We start from the raw sequence: 20,848 nt of genomic DNA, 5'->3' as shown, positions 1-20,848 counted from the left end.
TCCAAGGCACATTTACTACCACCCTAAACTGTTAGTTTACCGAGAGACCCACCCCAAGCAGAGTCGTTCAAGGTCACTAGAGCAGGTGCCCGCCTCCGGCCCTGAACCAGCGCAGCCAGGCCCTTGTCATTCTCCGAAGTTGGATCACGCTCTCTCCCCACTGCTGGGGCTCACCCCAGGTGCCTGAGACCGGGCCGGGAGACCCTCATCTGCACTGGTGGCGAGGGTTGGAATCCCGCCTCTGGAAGGTTCCTGAGTGGCTGCCGGTAGGGGCGGCTCCGGGAAGCCGGGGCGGGGCCGGGGCGACCAGCGGGGCCGGGCTACGCCTCCGTGAGCCACTGGGCCGCGCCTGTTGGCGGAAGCCGCGCTCCGCCCCGCGGGGGACGCGCCAGTGGAGGGTCGGCGGCGGCGCCGCGCCGGCTGTCCCCGCTCTGCCGGCGCTCGGCCTGGCTCGCCTCCAGCCGTGGGACCGGCGCGAAGCGGTACCCGAGCCATGCAGTCCTTAGCCATGGACCTGCGGATGCTGTCCCGGGAGCTCTCCCTCTACCTGGAGCACCAAGTCCGGGTTGGGTTCTTCGGCTCGGGGGTGGGCTTGTCCCTGATCCTGGGCTTCAGCGTCGCGTACGCCTGCTACTACCTGAGCAGCATCGCCAAGGTGAGCCGAGGGGCGGCGCGGACGCCGAGGCGCAGGCCCGCGGGCGGCTTGCGGGGAGCTGCGCCGGCAGGGGGCGGGTGGCGGTGCTGGGGGTGCAGCTCCCGGGGTGTCGCCCCTGAGAGCGCGCGGGAAAGCCCCGGCCCCCGCGGTCCTCGGACCGCAGCCCAGACCCTGCGGACCTCGGCGCGGCGGCGCTGCCCTGTCGCTGTTCGTAGACCGAGCAGTGCCCTCGGCAGTGCTGTAGCAGTTCTGGAAAAGACTTCCTTATCTCAACTCTCGCCTTCTCGAGGGGTTTCCCCGATCGCTGTTTCAGTCCGTTGTGGTTGTGATTTACTTGCGTCAGCCTTCCAGAAAGGAAACGCGCTCGCGAGGGGCAAGTCTGTGCTGGTTTCTTGTTTGAGGTTGGCAGAAACTTTCCTCTATCCCCACCCCCCACCCCCATGCGCTTTCCCTTCAGAAACCCCAGTTAGTGACCGGGGCTGAGAGTTTCAGCCGCTTCCTCCGGGACCACTGTCCGGTGGTGACAGAAACGTACTACCCGACGGTCTGGTGCTGGGAGAGCCGAGGACAGACACTGCTGAGACCTTTCATCACTTCCAAGCCCCTCGTGCAGTACAGGAAGTAAGTAAATTTCCATTTTCAGTCATTTCTTCAAAAAATCGCAGTTCTTGGCATACTTCCAGTTCTCGGTTAATGGAATCTCTGCTTTGGGAAGTATAGAGAACAGAAAGAGCCTGAACATGGAAGATATGTTCAGGTCCAACCCAGCGGCGGTTCAGGAGATGCCTTTCCCTTTCCTCCGGCTGCCTGTCCTGGTGGTTTACTCCAGGATGACAGGAATGTTTGGGGATTACCGTTTTCCAGATTGTGGTGCATCTGTCCCAAGGACCTAGATCCCATGAAGATACAAGCACAAGTTCACTGACGTGCAGCAGGTCCTGGGGTTGGGAGTGGGGTGAGAGGGATGCCAATTAATTTGGGTTTTGTGTGGTTGATTCCTGTAAAATGACTTCATATTGGCAAGCAAATGAGTTATTGATGATAATGGTCCTTGAGGTGTTAAAGATAAGGCCCAGTATTTAAGTTCCCAGTAACTACCCAGGAGATTGAAATGGTGTCTGATAATACAGTAATTTCCCTGAGTCATCTAGTTCCTTTTGTTGCCTGGAACTTGCACAATTTGTTTGGGAAAATTCTGTAAATTCATAGATACTATGTGAGAAGTACTTCAAATTAATTAAGAAGCAAATTTTTAACATACTCTGCTGGGAGACTGCATTATTAGGTGCAGAGGGCTAGAGCAGTGATCAAATCAGCATTTTACTTATTCATAATTCCCTGTTGAGTTATTTTGAGTGACCTCCATCAAATAAAGGTTAAATGCTAGGTATTTTAGAGCAATGAGGAAATGATTAAGATAAATATTTGAAGTGCTTTGAAGTTCATTTTTATATACTACCTTTTAGTAAAGTTGCTGGAAATACTTTATGGTACTAACCTTCATAACATTCTTGTAGTGAAGGCTGATTGATACACAGATACAGATAATGTATGTGCTATTGAAAGCTGAAAAAAAATTATTTTGAAATGGCCAAATAATGTCATATATTTATAGAATTAAAAACACTAAAATTAAGATGTGACTTGAAACAATGAGTAATGTGTTTTGAATTATCGCTTTCAGTGAACTTATTAAAACGACAGATGGAGGACAGATTTCTCTGGACTGGTTTGATAATGATAACAGTCCATGTTACATGGATGCCAGCGCCAGACCTACTATTTTATTGTTGCCTGGCCTCACTGGAACAAGCAAGGAATCATATATCCTTCATATGATCCATCTCAGTGAAGAATTAGGATACAGGTACCAGTAAACTTTTCCATTTTTCATTTAATTCATTCTAAACAAAGCACAAATATACCTACATGTTTGTTTAAGAAACATTAGTATGTCTTTTCTTTCTTTCTTTCTTTCTTTTTTTGAGACAGTCTCAAGCTGTCACCCTGGGTGGAGTGCCATGCCATAGCTCACAGCAACCTCCAACTCTTGGGCTCAAGCAATCCTCTTGCCTCAGTTTTTCTATTTTTAGTAGAGACAGGGTCTTGTTTTTTTGCTCAGGCTGTCTTGAACCTGTGAGCTAAAGCTATCCACCTGCCTCAGCCTCCCAGAGTGCTAGGATTGCAGGCGTGAGCCATCACACCCAGCCAGAAATATTAGTATTTCTTGCATGGATTAAACAATCCCTTATATTATTATTTTTCTCTCCTCTTTTCCCTCTTTTTTTTTTTTTTTTGTAGAGACAGAGTCTCACTTTATCGCCCTCCGTAGAGTGCCATGGCATCACACAGCTCACAGCAACCTCCAACTCCTGGGCTAAAGCAATTCTCTTGCCTCAGCCTCCCAAGTAGCTGGGACTACAGGCGCCTGCCACAACGCCCAGCTATTTTTTGGTTTGCAGTTCAGCCGGGGCCGGGTTTGAACCCGCCACCCTCGGTATATGGGGCCGGTGCCCTACCGACGGAGCCACAGGCGCCGCCCCTCTTTTCCCTCTTTTTCAGTGGATGCATAACTTAATCATCTCACATGAAATGGCATTTAGCATAGTAGGCACACAGCAGATATAGGTTGAATGAATGAAATTAGAATCACCCAAGCATGATAGAAGCCACCTCCAAACCCCACCTCAGTAGAGGGATTGCTAGGGAAAATAGTAGTTATAAACCCCTGAAAGAGTACACAGTGGCCCTCATATCACACTCCGTAGTTGGGCCCTGGATTCACTAATCTTGTCTTCCTGGCTCAGATCTCAACTGTAAAAAGTATTCAGCAACAGCTTGTAGGTCATCCTTATTTTTCCAAGGTGATCTATGCCTCTTCTGGCCACCTGAATTTTCAGGTGCACCTGGCTAGTGTCCAATTAATGATGCCACAGCATATTTCAGTAACCATTATTCAACGCAATCACCAGGTACAATTTATTTTTTTTTTACAAATGACTTAGCAACTTTAAGTTTCAGGTTTAGCTCCAACCTGAAAGTAGAAGGTACGGCTTTTTTGTGCCTTAGTCTTTTTTTAGCTGATGATAATTATTGTAACAGAACACTCTGTGACTTGTATTGAAAGTTACATCTTTCATTAAACTTTTTTTTTTTTAGAGACAGTCTCACTTTATCACCCTGGGTAGAGTGCTGTGACATCACAGCTCACAGCAACCTCCAACTCCTGGGGTTAGTCCTGGGCTTAGGTGATTCTCTTGCCTCAGCCTCCCAAGTATCTGGAACTACAGGTGCCTGCCAGAACACTTGGCTATTTTTTTGTTTGCAGTTTGACCGGGGCCGTGTTTGAACCCACTACCCTCAGTATATGGGGCCGGTGCCCTACCCACTGAGCCACCCCGCTTTTGTTAAACTTAAAACTTTTCCAACTTGTTCATTGGAAAAGCTGATAATGAGTTCATGTTAAGAAAAACACTTTGATGGTGGGTGGCACCTGTAGGACTGGCCACACTCCCAGGCTAGCAGGTTTGAAGCTGGCCCAGGACAGCTAAACAACAATGACAACTGCAAGAAAAAAATAGCCAGGCATTGTGGCAAGCACCTGTAGTCCCAGCTACTTGGGAGGCTGAGGCAAGAGAATCACTTAAGCCTAAGAGTTTGAGGTTGCTGTGAGCTGTGACGCCACAGCACTCTGCCGAGGGTGACAAAGTGAGACTATCTCAAAAAAAAAAACAAACAAACAAACCCCAAACACTTTGATGTAAAGGGAAATATTCCATAATAGCTAATTCAATGTTAGCAAATTAACTCTGATCTTTTACAGATAAAGCCTATGTCTACAAAGTGACATTCCAAGTTTAAGCACCATCTGATTAGGTGTGAGAGACTTGGTTCCAATTTTTTTGCTAAAATTTAGTCATATTCCGAAAGTATAAAAGATCATAAATCCTTTTGTGCATCTTTAAATTGCTAATTCTGAATTTGGCCTGAGCTGTCTCCAAAGCTTTAGAAACTGCTTTGAAAACAGTATAGTTGAAACTTAAGGACTGTGTCTTATAAGATGTGGAGTTCCCAGCACACATGGTTTTGTCTATTACTTGTAAAAGTTTATTATTTATGCTTGGAAGGTCCTAGGTTCACTAGGGGTTAAAATTGTTTCTCTTCTACTGTTTCAGGAGTTTTATTAAGGATGCATGATAGAAGGAAGGCTTTGTGCTAAGTACTATGAGGAGATACAGAGAGTTCTGAGAAATTGTCCTTGCCTCAAGGAGCATACTGGTTGGGAAAGCTGGGCTAGTTCATTGTTGATTGCTTGAAGACCCAGCCTCTTTGGGTTTAGTGAGCTCTGACATTTAATCAGACTGGTCTTGTCAGAAGCAGAATGGATGAATAAGCCAGTAACTTTTCAATGGCCTTTAGTCCTTAGGCCTATCCCTATTTATTTTATCTAATAAATAAGAGTTGGAGTCTTGCTGTCTTGTCTAGGATAGAGTACAGTGACATGTGATCTTAGTTTACTACAGCGAAGCGATCTTTCTGCCTCAGTCTACCAAGTAGCTGAGATTACAGGCACATCCCACCTTGCCCAGCTAATATTTATTTATTTATTTTTGAGGCAGAGTTTCACTTTGTCATTCTCAGTAGAGTGCTGTGATGTCATAGCTCACAGCAACCTCAAACTCTTGGTCTCAAGTGATCCTCTTCCCTGAGACTCCCAAGTAGCTAGGACTACAGGTAAGCACCTGTCACAACACCCAGCTATTTTTTTAGAGATGGGGTCTGGCTCTTGTTCAGCTTGGTCTCAAACTCTTGAGCTCAGGTGACCCACCTGCCTTGGCCTCCCAGAGTGCTAGGATTTACAGGCGTGGGCCATGGTGCCCAGCCTTGTAAGGAGTTTTTGGATCTAGGTCAGAGAGCCTGTTTCAGTTAGCTTTTTCTGTATAATAGACCACCCCAAAACTTAGGAGCGTAAAAGAACCACCATTCTGTTCACAATCAGGTGATTTGGCGATTTGGGTGGTTCTTCTGGTTTGGGGTGAGATCATTTATGCATTTGTGGTCAGCTCCATGGTGACATCATTTGTGCATTTGTGGTCAGCTCCATGCTTAGGGGCCCTCAGCTAGGAAGAATCATCTCAGCTCTATGTGGTCTCTCATTCACCACTGGGCTTATCCTGAGCTTGTTCATTTGGTAGCAGAGTTCCAAGAGTACAAAAGTGGGAGCTGCAAGGCCTCTTGAAGCCCAGGCTTTGAATTTTTTTTTTTTTTTTTTGTAGAGACAGAGTCTCACTGTACCGCCCTCGGGTAGAGTGCCGTGGCGTCACACGGCTCACAGCAACCTCTTAACTCTTGGGCCCAGGCTTTGAATTTCTGCAGTTTTGCCTCTGCCACTTTCAAAGCAAATCATAGGGTCAGCCCAGGTCAAAGAGTAGGAAAATAGACTTCTACCTCTCGATAGAAAGAGCTGTAAAATGTTTTTGCAATCTTCCACCGAGAGCCAGGTAGTTTCAAAGATGACTGAGGTGATACATACATACATACATACATCTGAAAGTTTGGCACAAGGCTAGGTTTGAGGTAGCTAAGTAATCTAAGTCATTGGTACTGTAACATGGGATCTAGCAAGTAGCAGAACTTGTGGAAAGCTATATAATATGGGGGAATGTGTATGGGCTTTGGAATCAGGCCTGGATTCAAATGTCAGAACTGCTATTTGCTGAATGACCTTGGGTCATTAATTTGACTTTGCTCATCACCCTTTTCTCTCCTATTTCAGAGGGTTTGGTTAGAACATATGAAGTGAGCGGGTTGTGGTAGCTCTTACTTGTAATCGTAGCACTCTGGGAGGCCAAGGCAGGAGAATCCCTTGAGTTCAGGACTTCGAGACCAGCCTGAACAAGAGCAAGACCTTATCTCTATTATAAATAGAAAAATTAGCTGGGATTGTGGCAGACACCTGTAGTGCACCTATTTGGGAGGCTGAGGCAGTACAGTTGCTTGAACCCAGGAGTTTGAGGTTGCTGTGAGCTAGGCTGACACCATAGCACTCTTCCTTGGGCAACAGAGTGAGACTGTGTCTCAAAAATTAAAAAAAAAAGAATAATAGAAAAAGAAAAAGAAAAGGTATAAAGGATATGGCCTAGTTCCTTACATAAAGTGAGTTTTTAGAAAATGTTTGTATCTTTCTTCCTTCATCTTCTGGCCCTGATCAGAGTAGAAAATGTTTTATAATTTAGATTAGCACGTACAAACAAACCTAGGCTTTGGGAAATATGAACATCTGTTTATAGGACAGTGTGTTCAGTCTGAGCATCCCCACTGGCCATCCTACCTCAATTATTATGTAAAAGTTGAGTGTTTAGGAAGGGTCATAAATTCTGTTAGGTCACCAGGGAACTGTCAATTTAGACATTAGAGGGAACTTATCTCCCAGCATGTGGACAAATGAAACATAATGGTTTATTGTTGATGTTAATTTTTTGTAGAGACAGAGTCTCACTTTACCGCCCTCGCCCGCCCTCGGTAGAGTGCCAGGACGTCACACGGCTCACAGCAACCTCCAGCTTTTGGGCTTACGCGATTCTCTTGTCTCAGCCTCCTGAGCAGCTTGGACTACAGGCGCCCGCCACAACACCCGGCTATTTTTTGGTTGCAGTTTGGCTGAGGCCGGGTTTGAACCTGCTACCCTTGGTATGTGGGCCCTACTCACAGAGCCACAGGCGCCACCCTGTTGATGTTAATATTTTTTATAGACCTGAACACTAACAAAAACATACAGAATACTTTGCTTTAGGGACCATTAATTCAAATCAGTGATGGATGGGATGGAAACTAGGCTAAAGTTTGTTTAAAATAATTGTGAGCAAAGGCTTTAGTAAGTCAATTGAAGATAAATATAGAGAGGACCGTTTGACCTTCCAAAATGAGGATAGCCTCTTGTTGATCATTGGCGAATTGTAGTATGTGCTCTCTAGAGTGGAGCTGCCTCCAAGAGGAGAAAATTGCTGAGCCAGATAAATTCTTCCAAATTTTATCAATCAATTAAGTCCTCTGTCTCCTGGAGGGTGAGTAAAGTAAAAAAGGCCAAAAGTAGGGCGGCACCTGTGGATCAAAGGAGTAGGGTGCCAGCCCCATATGCCGGAGGTGGCAGGTTCAAACCCAACCCCGGCCAAAAACTGCAAAATAAAAAAAAAAAGGCCAAAAGTATGTTTAGAGAGAAGCCTTCCATATGGAAGCCAGAAGACTGGAGAGAAGATGGTAGTTCTCTCTATAGTCATTTACATCTTTATGATTGATAAAGTAGTTAGAAATCTTATCCATTCATTCAAGATTTATTTATTTATTTATTTATTGAGACAGAGTCTCACTCTGTCACCCTGAATAGAGTGCCATGGTGTCACCATAGCTCATAGCAACCTCAATTTCTTGGGTTAAAGTGATCCTACTGCCTCAGCCTCCTTTTAGTAGCTGGGACTACAGGCGCTGGCCACAGTGCCCAGCTAGTTTTTCTACTTTTAGTATAAATGGGTCTCGCTCTTGCTCAGCTGGTCTCAAAACTCCTAAGCTCAAACAATCCACCCGCCTCAGCCTCCCAGAGTGCTAGGATTACAGATGTGAGCCACCGCACCCATCCCAAGATTTCTTCTTCTTTTTTTTTTTTAAATTTCTATTCAGGGCAGTGCCTGTGGCTCAAAGGAGTAGGGCGCTGGCCCCATATGCCAGAGATGGCAAGTTCAAACCCAGCCCCGGCCAGAAACTGCAAAAAAAAAAATCTCTATTCATTAATGTAGACTAACAGGTATTGTTTTATATACTGGAAAAATATCCCATTTTCTTAAAACTTTTTCTCGGCAGCGCCTATGGCTCAGTGAGTAGGGCGCCGGCCCCATATGCCGAGGGTGGCGGGTTCAAACCCAGCCCCGGCCAAACTGCAACAACAAAAAAAAAATAGCCGGGCGTTGTGGCGGGCGCCTGTAGTCCCAGCTGCTCAGGAGGCTGAGGCAGGAGAATCGCGTAAGCCCAAGAGTTAGAGGTTGCTGTGAGCTGTGTGACGCCACGGCACTCTACCCGAGGGCGGCATAGTGACACTCTGTCTCTACAAAAAAAAAAAACAAAAAACTTTTTTGAATTGATTTCCAGTAGTACAATAAAAGGAGAAACACTTTACAGTAACTTGGACGATATTTGAATTATCTTTTGCCTTGACCTTTTTTATTCAGAGCTTACATTTCCCATTATATTCTACCCCCAATGAATATTAAAAAGAGTGGGAAAATAAAGAGTAACCCACCCAGAATTACCTAATAATAAGTTCATTGAAATCTAGGTCAGTCATTAAGTATTTTGGTACTGTAAAGTATAATATCAGAACCTATATTCCCTAGGAACATACAGTCTAGCTGAGATGGCAAAAAGTATGCTGTAGTAGGGAAGTAAGTATTAGAAATAAGTAGAATCAGCTGAAAATGACCAAAAAAAAAACCTCAAAAATAATAGTGACTTAAACAAGATACAAGTTTATTTCTCCCTCATGTAAAAATCCAAAAAGGTGCTAAGGCAAGAGAATCGCTTAAGCCCAAGAGTTTGAGGTTGCTGTGAGTTGTGACATTACTGCACTCTACCCAGGGCAACATAGTGAGACTCTGTCTCAAAAAATTGAAAATTAAAAATTAAGAAAGGTCCATCATGTCTTGTGTGATGCTCGACAGTTGTCAGAAGCCTGAGCTGCTTTTATTAGGTTGCTTCTTTATTTTGTGTAGCCCTATACCAACTAAAACTGGGGCCTCTGTTACTGAGGAAGAAGGGGAGGATGGATATGGGGAGATGACGAGCAGCCTGTGCCTCTGAGAGGTCCGTGCAGGAAGTACTGAGATTCAGGAATATCAGAATAACCAAGAAGGGCATTTTATGGAGGGAGGGAGTAGACAGCGGTGTCAGACACAACTGAAAGGCCAAGGACGATTACAGCAGAACTTGAGAAGATCTCAGCGGGAGGGATGCGGAAGGAAGCCAAACTGCTGGGCGTTAAGATGACCTTGGGAGACAACAGCAAGAGTGGATGACACATTTGTTAAGTTTGACAGAGAAAGGAGAGAAAGAAGGAGGTTGTGAGAAGAGGGCAAAAGGGAGGGATTTTTTTCATGACTGTAGACTTGTGTTTCAAGGTGTTTCTTATTCTTATCACATTTTTTTTTTTTTTTTACTTAGAGAAAGCATTGATTCTTTTCTAATGGTTTGATAAGATCGAGATCTTTTATTCTTCATTTCAGGGCCCACCTCTTGGTAGCAAGGATGCCATTGTTCATTTGTTTATCATTTATATTTTGAGAGAGATTCAAAGTGGGAGAGGATTTGGAAGTAGTTAAAATTTGACTGCTTTTAAATATTCCTTTAGTTACTTTCTCTCTATTTTTGGATACAGGGTCTCACTTTGTTGCCCTTGGTAGAGTGCCATAGCATCATAGCTCACAGCAACCTCCAACTCTTGGGCTCAAGTGATTCTCTTGCCTCAGCCTCCCAAGTAGCTGGGACTACAGGCACCTGCCACAACACCTGGCTTTTTTTTTTTTTTTTGCAGTTTTTGGCCAGGACCGGGTTTGAACCCACCACCTCTGGTATATGGGGCTGGCGCCCTACCCCTATGAGCCATAGGTGCCACCCCAACACCTGACTATTTTTGTTGTTGTTGCAGTTTGATCAGGGCCAAGTTTAAACCCACCATCCTCGGTATATGGCGCTGATGCCCTACTCACTGAGCCGCAGGCACTGCCTTTTTTTTTTTTTTAAGAGACGGGGTCTCGCTCTTGCTTGTGCTTGTCTCAAACCCGTGAGCTCAGGCAATCTACTTGCTTTGGCCTCCCAGAGTGCTTTTTCTTTTCTTTTTCTTTTTTTTTTAGAAACAGGGTCTCACTATGTGGCCTGCAGTGGAGTGCTGTGGCATCACAGCTCACAGAAACCTCAAACTCTTGGGCTTAAGTGATTCTCTTGCCTTAGTGTCCTGAGTAGCTGGGACTACAGGCACTTACCACAACGCCTGGCTATTTTTTTGGTTGCAGTTGTCATTGTTGTTTAGCAGCAGGCCCAGGCCGGGCTCAAACCCGCCAGCCTCCGTGTATGTGGCCAGCACCCTACTCACTGAGCTATGGGCGCCAAGCCATCTTTCCTTTTTTTGAGACAGAGTCTCATTCTGTCGCCCTGGGTAGAGTACTATGGCATCATAGCTCACAGCAACGTCAAGCTTTTGAGCTCAAGCAATCCTCCTGCCTCAGCATACTAAGTAACAGGGCCTACAGGCACCTGCCAACATGCCCAGCCAATTTTAGTGGAGACAGGATCTCACTCTTGGCTCGGGCTGGTCTTGAACTCCTGAGCTCAAGCAATCCACCTGCCTCAGCCTCCCAGAGTATTGGGATTAAAGGAGCGTGAGCTACTGTACCAGGCTGTTCCTTTACTTTCAAGTTTGGGGTTTAGCCCTTAGAATTTTTTATCTAAGAAAGTAGCTGATAAGTGTCATCTAAAGCTCCTATAGTTCGAATCCGGCCTATAGCTAAAGGAGCTTTAGATGAAGTTTAGCTTTTCCTGTATCATTAGAGGTGCCTTTAGGGATCATCTTCAAACTCTTCCTGATGGAAGAAGGATGGAGGAGGACAAATTAAGGAAAATGAGGGAGTAAATCAAAATGATGGGTTCTGATTACCGCCCCCCCAATCTAAAAGCACTATCTTAGACAAAGAGTCATTTGAAATTAAACACCAGAATATTTTGTTTTTCCCAGTAACTCATTTTTTTGTTCTTAAAATAATTTGGTTTTTATACTTTTTGGAATAAGGCAGTTAACTGATGATTCATGAGATAATTGGATTGAGTAATGCCAATTAGAAATCACTGAATTTGGCTCAGCGCCTATAGCACAGTGTTTACAGCGTCAGCCACATACATCAAGGCTGGTGGGTTCGAATCCGGCCTAGATAAACAATGACATCTGCAACAAAAAATAGCTGGGTGTTATTACAGTCGCCTTGAGAGACTAAGACAGGAGAATCGCTTAAGCCCAAGAATTGGAGGTTGCTGTGAGCTGTGACGCCATGGTACTCTACCAAGGGCAACATAGTGAGACTCTGTCTCAAAAAAAAAAAGAAGAAGAAATCACTGAATTCTAGGAAAGGTTATGGTGAATACTGACAAGTGATCTCATTCTCTAGGGAACTAATTCTTAGCTATCCCACAATAAAATGGTACCTCAATTAACTTTCAGGGACAAAGCTCTTTTTATCAGAGTTGGCATGCCCTCAAAGGGGACTCTGTTCAGAGCACCCATCGTCTTTGGAAAAAGAGAATTGAATGTTATTAGCTAAGATAGGGCTGAGCAGCATAGCGAGGTAGTGTAGTGAATTCTTGAGTCAGATCTGTGGGGTTCAGATCCCAGTTCTGTCACACACCGCCTCTTTATTCACAAATTATTGAAACTCTCTGCACTTTAGTTTTTTCATCTGTAATGATACCTATACCTCATAGGGTTGTAAGGATTGCATGTCTTGTAGATAAAGCACATTGACTAGTGCCTGGCCTATAACAAACATTTAAAAAGCACTAGCTATGAAGCTTTAAGGAGTGAACCAGGGCCTTTTTGTGGCTTAGGGAAGACACTTTTTTTTTTTTTTTGTAGAGACAGAATCTCACGTACCGCCCTTGGGTAGAGTGCCGTGGCGTCACACAGCTCACAGCAACCTCTAACTCTTGGGCTTACGCGATTCTCTTGCCTCAGCCTCCCAAGCAGCTGGGACTACAGGCGCCCTCCACAGCACCCGGCTATTTTTTTGTTGCAGTTTGGCCAGGGCTGGGTTTGAACCCGCCACCCTCGGCATATGGGGCCGGCGCCCCACTCACTGAGCCACAGGCGCTGCCTGGAAGATACTCTTCTAATCTGGTTAGATGGGAATGGGGTATTGACTGCTTATAGTCAGGAAGAAATGATTCCAGGAGGGCCCAGAGATAGCAGTGTGACTGGCCAGGCAGTGGGTTGTATGGGGAGAAGAAAGAAAATGCCTTGCTAAGGTAGAGTGACCACCGTAATCTACATTACCCTGTAATAAACATGCTCTGACTCTGTTTATGTGATCTAGTTTCCAGCAGTAACTTGTGACACTGGAATAACAGCAACTGTCAGTTATGAGCATTGTGAATATAGAGTAGTTTTATCATTAAATAGGGTCTCCCTCCCTTCCTCCTTCCCTCCTTCCCTTCTACTCTGTTGCCCTGGCTATACTGCTGTGTTGTCACAGCTCACAGCAACTTGAAACTCTTGGGCTCAGGCATCCCTCTTGCCTCGGCCTCCCAAGTAGTTGGGACTACAGGTGTGTACCACAATGCCCTGCTAGTTTTTCTTTTTTTTGAGACAGAGCCTCAAGCTCTCACCCTGGGTAGAGTGCTGTGGCATCACTGCTCACAGCAACCTCAAACTCTTGGGCTCAAGCGATTCTCTTGCCTCAGCCTCCCAAGTAGCTGGGACTATAGGCGCCTGCCACAATGCCCAGCTATTTTTTGGTTGCATCCGTCATTGTTGTTTGGTGGGCCTGGGCTGGATTTGAACCCGCCAGCTCAGGTGTATGTGGCTGGCGCCTTAGCTGCTTGAGCCACAGGCGTCGAGCCCCCTGCTAGTTTTTCTATTTTTAGTAGAGACAAGGCCTTGCTCTTGCTCAGGCTGGTCTTGAACTCCTGAGCTCAAGCTGTCCACCTGCCTTGGCCTCTCAGAGTACTAGGATTACAGGCATGAGCCACTGTGCCCAGCTTCTTCTTCTTCTTTTTTTTTTTTTTTTAGAGATAGGATCTTACCCTGTTGCCTAGACTAGAGTGCAATAATATGATATTAACTCACTGCAGCCTGAAAATCGTGGGCTCAGAGATCCTCCTGCCTCCCAAGTAGCTGGGACTACAGGCACGCACTACCATGCCCAGCTAATTTTTGTACTTTTTGTAATGATGAGGGTCTCACTGTGTTGCCCAGGCTGGCTTTGAACTCCTGACCTCAAGGATTCACCCCCCTTGGCCTTCCAAAGTGCTGGGATTACTGAGCCCAGCCTCAGTAGGGTTTTCTGCTGGCTAGTTTAGTTGACAAAATCTACAAAAATACCAGAGATCCACTTAGAATTCAATATGAGAAGATCAGAAAACAGCTGAGTAAATTTTAGGATCAGAGATAATAGGTTGGGGGGAGGAAAATATTCCAATAAAATAGTGTAAGAAATCACTGGAAGAAGATTCTATTTTGTTTATTTGTTTTATTTTGTTTGTTACATGTTTATCCTAACTATGAAAGAATTTTTTTTTCCCTAAGACAGGTCTCACTATGTTACCCAGGCTGGACTCCAGCTCCTGGGCTCAAGTGATCCTTCCACTTTAGTCTCCTGATAACTGGGACTCCAGGGGCATACCAACCATTCCCAGCTAAGAGAGAATTTTTTATGCTGGCTGTATCAGAATATTTTTTGCTTCTTCACATTAAGGATATTTTCACTTAGCTGGATTGGTGGCTCAAGCCTCCAATTACAGAACTTTGGGAGGCTGAGTCAGGAAGATCTCTTGAGGCTAGAAGTTTGAGACCAGCTTCGACTACATAGTGAGACCCTGTCTCCACCAAAAATTTAAATATTAGCTGAGTGCGCTGTCTTGCGTCTCTAGTTCCATCTATGTAGGAGGCAGAGGCAGAAATATCCCTTGAGCTCCCTGCACTCTAGCCTGGATGACAAAGTAAGACTCTATACCCTATGTTTTTTTTTCTTTTGTTTTTTTCTTTTTCTTTTTTTGGGACAGAGTCTACTCATTATGTCACCCTCAGTAGAGTGCTGTGATGTTACAGCTCACAGTAACCTCAAACTCTTGGGCTTAAGCGATTCTCTTGCCTCAGCCTCCCAAGTAGCTGGGATGACAGGTGCCTGCCACAGTGCCTGGCTATTTTTTTGTTGTAGTTGTCATTGTTTAGCAGGCCCAGGCTGTGTTTGAACCCACCAGCCCCAGTGTATGTGGCCAGTGCCCAAACCACTGATCTATGGGCCTGAGCCTCTTTTCTTTTTTTGAGACAGTCTCACTGTGTTGCCCTGGGTAGAGTGCTGTGGTGTCATAGCGCACAGCAACCTCAAACTCTTGGGCTCAAGTGACCATCTTGCCTCAGCCTCCCAAGTAGCAGGGGCTATGGGTGCCAGCCATGACGCCTGGCTAGTTCTTATATTTTAATTAGAGATGGGGTCTTGCTCTTACTCAGGCTGCTGTAGAACTCCTGAGCTCAAGCAATCCACTTGGCTTCCCAAAGTGCTAGCTAGGATTACAGTGTGAGTCACCATCCCAGGTAACCTCTGTCTTTATAAAATGGGGGAGGTAGGGGCTGGGTATGGTAACTCACACCTGTGATCTTAGCACTCTGAGAGGTCAAGGTGGGTGGATTGCTTGAGCTCAGGAGTTTGAGACCAGCCTGAGCAACCACCAGATCCCGTCTCTACTAAAAATAATAAAACTAGCCAGCCGTTGTGGCAGGTACCTATAGTCCAGCTCCTCGGGAGGCTGAGGTAAGAGGATCGCCTGAGCCCAAGAGTTTGAGGTTGCTGTGAACTATGACGCCATGGCACTCTACCCAGGGTGACATAGGGAGACTCTTATCTCCAAACAATAAATAAATTAATTAGTATTCTTTTTTAAAAGATACCTTTGATTCTTCTTCCCTTGTGGCCAGTGGTTTTGAAATATTATACTCCCCCAAACCCTGCATTAATTAAATATTAACTTGCTGGTCTTTTTTTTTTTCAATAGGACCACTTACAACTTATGATCAGCAACAGAACCAGAATTGCCCCTCTGGTTTGCTACAATTAAATTTAGCTTTGCTAAATGCCTGCCTTATAATAGGCTACATACTAGTTGCTGTGTTTAAGTTATCTTATGTGTATCTAGTTCCAAGATACATATTATTACCCCATTTTATCAACCAAAACACAGGACTACAGTGTTAGTAATTTGATCACAGACAGCTGCTGTGTGACAGGCCTGCTACAAATAAATGTATTATTTCTGTTTGGCTTTTTAAAATGCTGAAAGGTTTTGAAGTCCCTTTTTTACTACTTTTTTTTACACCCATGGATGTCTCAGGCTCTTTAGGAACAACCAGGTCCTCAAATCCCATGATTATTGCCTACCAGGATAATGTTTATGTGTAATGTCATCAGGACTCAGTTTTATCAAGGGAATTCAAGACAGGACAGGCCAACAAGCCATGTTTCCTACTCAATAGGAATAGATTTTATAGCAAAAGAGTTGAAACAAGAGATAATAAGGTTCCTTAATTATAAATTGACTTTCAGTGTTCTCCATTTCCATGTGATAATCATCACTTGGGAACGTAATACAGTCAGTAATTGATTGCAGATTTTCTATTTCTCCATTTAATTTCATTAATTTTTTGTTTCACATATATGGAAGCTGTCATGAGCCACATACACACTTGGAATTGTTGTCTTCCTGTAAATTAACTCTTTATCATAATTAAATGTTCTTCATAATCTCTGGTCATGAAGTCTGTTTTATCTGATGTTATCATAGCCACTCAGCCGTTTTTTGCTTACTGTTTGCATGATATGTCTTTATTAACACTTTAACTTTCAAAGAATCTATGTTATTATATTTATAGTGCTTGGCTAGGCACAGTGGCTCATGCCTGTAATCCTGGCACTTTAGGAGGCCAGGCCGGAGGATCACTTGAGCTCAGGATTTAAAGACCAGCCTGAGCAAGAGTGAGACCCTGTCTCTACTTTTTTTTTTTATTTTGAGACAGAGTCTCACTTTGTCACCCTTGTTAGAGTGCTGTGGCATCATAGCTCACAACAACCTCCAAGTCCTGGGCTTAAGCGATTCTCTTGCCTCAGCCTCCTAAGTAGCTGGGACTACAGGCACCTGCCACAGTGCCTGGCTATTTTTAGAGATGAGGTCTTGCTTTGGCTCAGGCTAGTCTCAAATCTGTCAGCTCAGGCAATCCACCCGCCTCCGCCTCCCAGGTGCTGGGATTATTGGCGTGAGCCACCATGCCTGGCCTTACCCTGTCTCTACTAAAAAAAAATAAATAAATAAAGGTGGCTCCTGTGGCTCAAGGGGGTAGGGCGCCAGCCCCATATGCCGGAGGTGGTGGGTTCAAACCCAGCCCTGGCCAAAAACCACAAAAAAAAAAAATTAGCCAGGCATTATGGTGGCACTTATTGTCCCAGCTCCATGGGAAGCTGATGCATGAGGATCCCTTGAATGCAAGAGTTGGAGATTGCTGTTAACTAGGCTAACTGTATGGCATTCTAGCCTGGGACAACAGAGTAAGAATGTGCCAGAAAGAAAGAGACAAAGAGAGGGAAGGAGGAACGAAGGAAAAGGAAAGAAAGGGAGAAAGAGAGTAAGAAAGGGACAGAGGAAGGAAGGAAGGGAGGAAGGGAAATAGCTTGTAAACAGCACGTAGTTCTATCTTGCTTTTTCATCTAGTATGACAATCTCCATCTTTATTTATTTATTTTATTTTATTTATTTTTTTTTTTTTCCTGGTTGCAGTTCAGCCAGGGCCGGGTTTGAACCCGCCACCCTCGGTATATGGGGCCGGCACCTTACCGAATGAGCCACAGGCGCTGCCCCCGACAATCTCCATCTTTAAATTGGGATTTTTTTTTTTTTAGTCTATTTACATTTAATGTACTTATCAATTTGGTAGATTTAAGTTACAGAATTTGGCCAAGTGGGGAGGCTTATGCCTGTAATCCTAGCACTAGTGGAGGGCAAGGCTGGTGGATTGCTTGAGTTCAGGAATTTGAGACCAACCTGAGCAAGAGCAACACCCTGTCTCTAAAAAAAAAAAAATTGCTGGGCATAGTGGAGGATGCCTGTAGTCCCAGCTATTTGGGAGGCTGAGGAAAGAGGATCACTTAAGCCCAGAGTTTGAGGTTACTGTAAGCTCTGAAGCCATGGTACTCTACCGAGGGTGATAAAGTGAAACTCTGTCTCAAAGAAAAAAGGTATGGAATTTTATTTATAGAAAGAGGGGTCTCACTATATTAACCGAGACTGGACTCAGCCTCCTGGGCTGAAGTGGTCTTAGCTTAGTTCCCAAGTAACTGGGACTACAGGCAGTTGGCACCATGTCCTGCTGTTTTCTGGGTGTTTTGTTTTTCGGTTTTTTAATTTTTTTTGCAGTTTTTGGACAGGGCTGGGTTTGAACCTGCCACCTCCGGTATATGGGGCCGGCACCCTTCTCCTTGAGCCACAGACGCCGCCCCTGTTTTGTTTTTCTGTTACTCCCTTGCCCCCTTTTTTTCTCTTCTGAATCAATGATTTTGTGTCTTCTTATCAAATTTGGAAAAGTTGTGGCCCTTATTTCTTCAAATACTTTTCCCCCCATTCTTCATATCTTCTCTTTCTGGGATCAGAATTCTGTTATATTAGGTCTTTTGATATTGTTCCATAAATCACTGAAGTTCCCCTTTTTTTCCCCCAGTATATTTTCTCTCTTATCCTTAAATTGGAGCTGAAATTTGCAAATCCAGTGAATTTTATATGTTTATAAAATTTATGTTTAATTTTATGTTTTCCTTTTGTATAATTTTCTTTTCTTTTTTTTTTTTTGAGACAGAGTCTCAAGCTGTTGCCCTGGATAGAGTGCTGTGGAGTCACAGCTCACAGCAACCTCAAACTTTTTTTTTTTTTTTTTTGTAGAGACAGAGTCTCACTTTACTGCCCTCGGTAGAGTGCCAGGGCGTCACACGGCTCACAGCAACTTCCAGCTCTTGGGCTTATGTGATTCTCTTGCCTCAGCCTCCCGACCAGCTGGGACTACAGGCACCCGCCACAACGCCCAGCTATTTTTTTGTTGCAGTTTGGCCGGGGCTGGGTTTGAACCCACCACCTTAGGTATATGGGGCCGGCGCCCTACTCACTGAGCCACAGGCGCCGCCCAACCTCAAACTCTTGATCTTAAGCAATTCTCTTGCCTCAGCCTCAACGCCTGGCTATTTTTTTGTTGCAGTTGTCATTGTTTTTTAGCTGGCCCAGGCTGAGTTGGAACCCTCCATTCTAGGTGCGTGTGGCCAGCGCCGTAACCACTGGGCAACGGGCACCAAACTGAGTTTCTACTCTTTTTTTTTTTTTTTTTTTGAGACAGAGTCTCACTATGTTGCCCTTGGTAAAATGCTGTGGTGTCATAGCTCACAGCGACCTCCAACTCTTGGGCTTAAGAGATTCTCTTGCCTTAGCCTCCCAAGTAGCTGGGACTACAGGTGCCCACCAGAACACCCAGCTATTTTTTTGTTGTTGCAGTTGTCATTGTTGTTTAGCAGGCCCCGGGCCAGGTTCAAACCCTCCTGCCTCTGTGCATGTGGCCAGCGCCATAACCACTGTGCTACAGGTGCTGAGCCGATTTCCTACTCTTTTATTCTTTACAATCTTTTTCCCTCTTTATGTACATGAGTTATAATAGTTGCTTTAAATCTTCATCTGCTAATTCTAACATCTGAACCGTCTAAGAGTCACTTATCTCTTGAGTATGAATTATATTTTCCTATTTCTTCATGGTCTAGCAATTTGAGCTGTGTTATGGACAGTTTGAATGATCCAGTGGAGAGACTATGGATTCTGTTATAATTTTCCAAAGAGTATTGATTTTTGTCTTAGGCAGATAACTTAGCCAAACTCAAACTTCAAACTGTCTCCTCTGTGGTAAACAGCAGTTGAAACCTCTGTTCAGTTTTTTAGTCTTAATTGGTTTTCTTAGAGTCTGCCTTACATATGCATAGATGAAAAATCAGCCAGAGATTTGGGAGAAGTTCAAGTTTTTATCTGGAACTTAGTGCCCTTGCTCTGTATAGCCTTTTTTTTTTTTTTTTTTTTAGAGACAGAGTCTCACTTTGTTGACCTCAGTAGAGTGCTGTAGCAGCACAGCTCACAGCAACCTCCAGCTCTTGGGCTTAGGCAATTGTCTTGCCTCAGCCTCCCAAGGAGCTGGGACTACAGGTACCCGCCACAATGCCCAGCTATTTTTTTGTTTTGCAGTTTGGCTGGGGCCAGGTTTGAACCCACCATCCTCGGTATGTGGGGCTGGTGCCCTACTTGCTGAGCCATAGGCACCGCCCTGTATATCCCTTTTGAGATTTTCCCTCTTCATTTTCTAGTTGTTATAGTTGCCCCAAATTGTCTTTTGTACTTTCTCACACCTTCGGATTGAGCTGGTCTGTCCACCTTTTATTTATCTTTGAGTGATATCAACTAATGCTTCCCCTCAGGCAAAAAAGAAAAAAAAAAAAAGGCTGTAAAAACAGGAAACTCGGGCTGCGCCTGTGGCTCAGTGAGTAGGGCACCAGCCCCATATACTGAGGGTGGGCAGGTTCAAATCCGGCCCCAGCCAAACTGTAACCAAAAATAGCCAGGCATTGTGGCAGGTGCCTGTAGTCCCAGCTACTGGGAGGCTGAGTCAAGAGAATCGCCTAAGCCCAAGAGCTGGAGGTTGCTGTGAGCTGTGACATCGCAGCACTCTACCCAGGGCGATGGAGTGAAACTCTCTTAAAAAAAAAGGGCGGCGCCTGTGGCTCAAGGAGTGGGGCGCCGGTCCCATATGCTGGAGGTGGTGGATTCAAACCCAGCCCCGGCCAAAAAATAAAAAAATAAAATAAAATAAAAAACCTAGGAAACTCATCAAATGCCATTTACCGTGTCACTCTTGCCACCCAGACTGGAGTAGAGCTTCATGCTCCACAGTGGTAGTTCTCTCCAACCCTGAACTCTTGGGCTTGCATGATCCTCTTGCCTCAGCCTAGTTTATACTTACTCTGTGGAAGGACTGGGCGCTCCCTTCACATGAGTCGTTACAGAGCCTCCTTGTCAGCTTTTCTTTACCTGGTGTTCAGAGCCCTGTACTTCTTTTGGTCCTAATCTATTTTTTCACTCCTATTTTCTATCATTATCTTTTATGTAGCCATGTTTCAACTAAGCTGATGTATTTTTTTTTTTGAGACATAGTCTCAAAAAGCTGTTGCCCTGGGTAGAGTATTGTGGCATCATAGCTCACAGCAACCTTCAACTCTTGGCCTCAAGCGATCCTCTTGCCTCAGTTTTTCTATTTTTAGTAGAGGACAGGATCTTGCTTTTGTTCAGGCTGGTCTCGAACTCCTGAGCTCAAGCAATCCTGCT

At 44.8% G+C, this 20,848-nt stretch overlaps 1 protein-coding gene across 2 annotated transcripts in view; it reads left to right on the top strand.

The window, feature by feature from the left end:
- Positions 1–365: 365 nt before the first annotated feature.
- Positions 366–20,848, top strand: part of ABHD3 (abhydrolase domain containing 3, phospholipase) — a 60,932-nt gene continuing 40,449 nt past the window's right edge. The window contains exons 1-3 of one of the 2 annotated variants that reach the window (XM_053571398.1): positions 367–655; positions 1,113–1,276; positions 2,340–2,522. In XM_053571398.1, coding sequence (XP_053427373.1) covers positions 494–655; positions 1,113–1,276; positions 2,340–2,522 — 509 coding nt within the window. In that variant the 5' untranslated portion in view covers positions 367–493. Of the gene's footprint in view, positions 656–1,112; positions 1,277–2,339; positions 2,523–20,848 lie in introns of both variants that reach the window. The other variant, XM_053571399.1, reaches the window with a different exon arrangement.

Source organism: Nycticebus coucang, chromosome 19 (assembly GCF_027406575.1).
Source record: "Nycticebus coucang isolate mNycCou1 chromosome 19, mNycCou1.pri, whole genome shotgun sequence".
NCBI lineage: Eukaryota > Metazoa > Chordata > Mammalia > Primates > Lorisidae > Nycticebus > Nycticebus coucang.
The sequence above is the reverse complement of the archived record's forward strand: the minus strand, read 5'-3'. Positions and strand labels throughout refer to the sequence as shown.